We start from the raw sequence: 5,598 nt of genomic DNA, 5'->3' as shown, positions 1-5,598 counted from the left end.
TCCCAGCGTCAGAGTCTTTTCCAATGAGTCAACTCTTTGCATGAGGTGGCCAAAGTACTGGAGTTTCAGCTTCAGTATCATTCCTTCCAAAGAAATCCCAGGGCTGATCTCCTTCAGAATGGACTGGTTGGATCTCCTTGCAGTCCAAGGGACTCTCAAGAGTCTTCTCCAACACCACAGTTCAAAAGCATCAATTCTTCAGCGCTCAGCTTTCTTCATAGTCCAACTCTTGCATCCATACATGACCACTGGAAAAACCATAGCCTTGACTAGACGGACCTTTGTTGGCAATGTCTCTGCTTTTGAATATGCTATCTAGGTTTAGTCACTTTAGCTGCCTCTAATCTGAAACAGTTCCTCAGCCTTTGTGTTTTATGCCATGGACAGTTCTGAAAAATACAGTCATTCCTAGGTTTCTTTTTTTTTCAGCTTTGTACGCATGTACATTTATATGTTAACAGTACGGATTTACGGATTCTTTTATTCAGTGAGCTACGCATGCACGCTAAGTCCCTCAGTGTGTCCAACTCTTTTCGACTCTATGGAATGTAGCCCGTCAGGCTCCTTGGTTCATGGAATTCTTTTTGCAACCCCGTGGATTGTAGCCTGCCAGGCTCCTCTGTCCATGGGGTTTTCCGGGCAAGAATACTGGAGTGGGTTGCCATTCCCTTCCCCAGGGGATCTTCCCGACCCAGGAATCAAACCCACTTCTCACGTCTTCTGCATTGGCAGGCATGTTTTTTTTTCACCACTAGCGTCACCTAGAAAGCCACCAAGGAGCTATAATCATTTATTATTTTTATTTGTTTCAATGCTCCACTTGTGCCAGATTTGTCCTCTTCAAGATGGCTGCTATGGCTCTTTGATGCCCTTATAAATGTTTTTAAACTTTATTGTATTTATTATTTTTGGCTGTGCTGTGTCTTTGTTACTACACGTGGACTTTCTCTAGTTGTGGCAGCAGGGGCTGCTCTCTAGTTGTGGTGCGAGGGCTTCTCGTTGCCGTGGCCTCTCGTTGCTGAGCAGGGGCTCTAAATCGCACGGGCTTCAGTAGTTGAGGAGCTGCTGCACGTGGGCTCGGTAGTGGTGCACAGGCTTAGTTGCTCCATAGTGTGTGGGATCTTCCCAGACCAGGGACTGAACTATTCTCCTGCATTGGCAGGAGGATTCTTTACCACTGAGCCATCGGGGATGTCCCAATAAATGTTTTTAGTACTTACTTTCTTCAAGGAGCCCTGGTTTGTTTCTGTGGGATATTTAGAAAACAAGCTCTGGGAACTTCTGTAAATATCAGTGTATCTATCTATCTAATTTTTTCCCATAGATTTTATTTTACTTAAAAATTATGTATATATTATTTGGCTGCATTATGTCTTAGTTGTGGCATGTGGGATCTTTAGTTGAAGCATGTGGGATCAAGTTCCCCTACCAGGGTCCAAACCTGGGTCCCCTGCATTGGGGGAGCATGGCATCTTAGCCCCTGGACCACAAGTCCCTCCTAGAAATGTTATACTGTTGCTTTCCATTCCGGTCCCCCATTTGTGTTCATTTCTCTCAGCCCACATTTGCTGCTCCATACTTCCTCAGCAAGAACCCTAGGACCCAACCTGCCTGCACATTTACTTATGTGTTCAATCCTACAATACACTCCAAATAGCTTCAGAATTGCCATGCCCTTACTAGAACAAACCGACCTAAGAATTCAAGGTGTAGAGATTTTTTTTTTTCTTCAGCAGGTGTTTGAAAGTGACTTGAATTAGTTCCATTTTTTTTTCTGTTTTGCCCTTCAGGGTATTATTTTTTACTCATCTACAATAGAGTTGGGTTCATTTATTTACATCTGTATTCAGATTTTAGGTACTCTGTTGATTTAATTGAGTATGTTGACCATTAACATTACTTGAAAAGCCAAAACTATATGAAAAGGCTCAAAGAAGTGTCTCCCTCTCCCCATTCAGGGTTCTGTTGTTTCCCCTCAACAAGAGGGACATAACCCAACAACCAAGGAACCGTTGTTTTTCCCTACCCCTCAAGGGTGCCCGATTTTATTAGTTTTTGGTTTACTCTTCTTGTTCTTCCTTGCAAGAATTTGTGGATACATTTCTGTTTTATTTCCCCTTCTTCTTGCATACAAGGAAGCACTCTTTACACTTTCTTCACTTAAATCCTGGGAATCACTCCAGAGCAAATCCTAGTGATACCATTTTTCTTTTTAAAAAGTACCTATTCATTTGGCTGTACCAGGTCTTAGCTGAGGCACTTGGGACATTTAGTTGTGGCATGTGAGATCTAGTTCCCTGACCAAGGATCGAACCTGGGCCCCCTGCATTGGGAACCCAGACTCTTAGCCACTGAACCACCACGGAAGTCCCTATCATTTCTAAATTGTATGTAAGATGACAATATTTCATTCATTTATCAATTTATTGAATGACTGTGCCAGCCACTGAGCTAGACAGGAAGGAGAGAGAAATGAGTAAAATATCGCCCCTTACCTTAATGATCTCAGGCTCCAATAGAAAGCGAAATCATACAAACAAACAACAGCAGCAGCAACCATCACAGTGCTCTGGGAACTTAGAGGAGGGAGTCAATAACAAGTTGTTCAAAAGGACTAACACCTGAGCTTGAATAATGAGAACTAGGTGAATAAACAGCACTTTCAAAGGCAGAGTTGAACAAGGGCAAGGCAGGTTGCAGAAATTAGAGTTTAATGGGCTGAAACATAAGAGTGTGGGAGCAGTATGTGAGTGGGGAGACGGGAGCGCCCATAATGCTGCTGAAGAGGTGGCCTGGCACCACGTGGTACAGTTAATGCCAGGAAAAGCTGGACAGTTATTCAGACACTCAGGAGACATGGTCTTCAAAATAACACTTGAATCCATTCACTTCACAGGTATTTAACAGACTGCCTGCATTATGCCAGGTACCACAGAAGGAGCAGTGAGTAAGAGTAAGATCTCAACCATTAGGGAGCAGATACCAGCTTCCCTGCTGGCTCAGACGGTAAAGAATCCACCTGCAACTCGGGAGACCTGGGTTTGATCCCTGGATTGCGAAGGTCCCCTGGAGGGCATGGCAACCCACTCCAGTATTCTTGCCTGGAGATTCCCCAGGGGAGAGGACCCTGGCAGGCTACAGTCCATGGGGTCGTGAAGAGTCGGACACGACTGAGCGACTAAGCACACACATCAGCAGTAAGACAGAATGGAAGGAGCTCACAGAATAAAGTGGGGGGAAACTGCTGGCCAAACAGCAGTTTGGGGAACCCCAAACTCTCAAAACTAGGAGTGAGGCTGGGTGAAGGAGCACTTCTCAAAGAGTAAGACAGACTTTTAGCTAAGTATGTGCATGTTCAGGGGAGAGTTGAGAGATGGAAGAGTTCCAATGGTAACACCTGGAGGGAAGAGAGACTGAGATATTGAAAGTTTCACCTGGACTAAGACCTATCACTCCTGCACTGCATTCTCCACCTTGCAAAGAGTAATCCTTTAAAAATGCAAATCTGTCCTCTTCATTTTCTGAAAAAGGCTCCCCACTGGTCTCAGGTTACCTATCTTTTCAGTTTCTATTTTTAAAACTTCCTTCCTCTTATTTTATGCTACAGACATGCTGAAGTTTTTTTACCTTTTCGTGTCCTATTCCCCTTGCCTAGAAATCCATTACCCAACATTGAAGTAGGTGTCACTCTTACCTACTCTTAGGGGCCTGTGCTTCACCTAATAGATCCCATCTGTCTGAATCCACTGCTAGTTTAAACTCCTTGAGGGTAGGAAGTGGTTTAATTATTAACAGTTATATCCAAGGCACCTAGTCTAATGTCCTAAAGAGTGTAGTTGCTCAGCTGTGTCTGACTTTTTGTGACCCCATGGATTGCAGCCTGTCAGGCTCCTCTGTCCATGGAATTCTCCAGGCAAGAAGACTGGAGTGGGTTGCCATTCCCTTCTCCAGCGGATCTTCCTGACCCAGGGATCAAACCCGGGTCTCCTGAATTGTTGACAAATTCTTTATTGTCTGAGCCACCAGGGAAGTCCCATGTCCTAAATGCCCAACTAATTTGAATGACTGAAAGCTGTTTTCATTGTAGAGTAGGGTGGAAGATTTTTAACTAGACCCTAGGAACTTTGGTCTTCACCCTCTTTGTTACTACAGTTTAAGATTCATTCTGGGCTTCTCTGGTGGCTCAAATGGTAAAGAATCTGCCTGCAATGTCTCTGGGAGAGACTACCTAGAGAAGGGATAGGCTACTCACTCCAATATTCTTGCAGGGAGAATTCCATGGACAGAGGAGCCTGGTGGGCTACAGTCAGTCCATGGGGTCGCAGAGTCGGACACAACTGAGCGACTGCACTTTGACTTGCCACTTCTACTTTAAGGGTTCATTCTAGGGCATGGAGAAACCATTAGTTTGAAAATCACTGAAATAATTTAGAATTAGGTATAGAGTTATCTCCAAAGATCAGCATGCTCAAACTGATAACATTAATGCCTATCAACCTTTTATGGAAAGCAGATAAAGTCCCCATGAAACCTACCACAAGCCTAAAATAAGTATCCGTTCTTGTGCCGGGACTTTTTTTGTACTCAAGACTCCGCCCATGAGCCTCAAATGGCGGAAGAACTGCACGCTACGTCGTGACTTCTCACACTACTGCGGAGGTATCCCGACGCTACGCCGCCGGCGTAGGCGGGGCGGCCGGCTCTTCCTTCCTCTCTGCTTCTTCGGCTCCACCCCCAGCGTTTCACACGCTCATTGTGAAGCGACAGCGGCAGGCAGTCTTCAAGGCTGCCTGAGACCTAGAGACCCTAAGTCCTTGGCGCACGCAAGCGCCCCGCGCTGCTCTTTCCCCACTCCAAAGGCGAGGGGCGCGAGATTCACCTTTCTTTATTCTTTCTTCTCCCGCCCGCAGCTAACCGCCCCGGTGCGCGCGGACATCTCGGCCGCCGCTCCCTCCTCCCCGCCCCTCCCCCTTCGGGAGCTCCCGCCCGCGCACTCCTCCCCCTCCCCTTTCCCCGGCGACGCGCACGCGCGCCAAGCCGGCTCGCGCCCTCTCGCTTTCCTCCGGCCCGCGAGACCCCCTCCCCTTCCGCCTCGCGGTGCTTCCTCGCGCCGCGGTCTTCTCTATCCACCCCCGACACCGCGGGGCTTGCCCCCGCCCGCCAACGGCGGGTCCCCAGCTTCCCAGTCCCCTTCGCTTCCCGCGCTCTCCGGCGGGGGCCCAGCCCCGGCCTCCTCTCTCCCTCCCTTCCCCCTAATTCCCCTTCCGGACGCTGCCATCATGTTGAAGCCTCAGCCGCCACAACAGACCTCCCAGCCCCAGCAGCCGCCCCCCACGCAACAGGCCGTGGCCCGTCGCCCTCCCGGGGGCACCAGCCCGCCCAACGGCGGTCTCCCGGGGTCCCTGGCCTCCACCTCGGCTCCCCCAGGACCTCCTGCGGCCGCCTCCCCCTGCCTGGGGCCTGCAGCCGCTGCCGGGAGCGGGCTCCGCCGGGGAGCCGAGGGTATCTTGGCGCCTCAACCGCCGGCACCGCAGCAGCAACATCAGGAGAGGCCAGGGGCAGCGGCCATCGGCAGCGCCAGGGGAGGATGGTGGGTTT

At 49.0% G+C, this 5,598-nt stretch overlaps 1 protein-coding gene across 2 annotated transcripts in view; it reads left to right on the top strand.

Moving 5' to 3' along the window:
• Positions 1-4,998: 4,998 nt before the first annotated feature.
• Positions 4,999-5,598, top strand: part of ATXN2L (ataxin 2-like) — an 11,575-nt gene continuing 10,975 nt past the window's right edge. For both annotated transcript variants that reach the window (XM_010837261.1, XM_010837260.1), the window contains exon 1: positions 4,999-5,590. In XM_010837261.1, coding sequence (XP_010835563.1) covers positions 5,280-5,590 — 311 coding nt within the window. In that variant the 5' untranslated portion in view covers positions 4,999-5,279. The remainder of the gene's footprint in view (positions 5,591-5,598) is intronic.

Source organism: Bison bison, unplaced genomic scaffold, assembly GCF_000754665.1.
Source record: "Bison bison bison isolate TAMUID 2011002044 unplaced genomic scaffold, Bison_UMD1.0 scf7180017864072, whole genome shotgun sequence".
In the NCBI taxonomy this organism is placed as follows: domain Eukaryota; kingdom Metazoa; phylum Chordata; class Mammalia; order Artiodactyla; family Bovidae; genus Bison; species Bison bison.
This window is presented reverse-complemented; position numbering and strand designations above follow the sequence as displayed.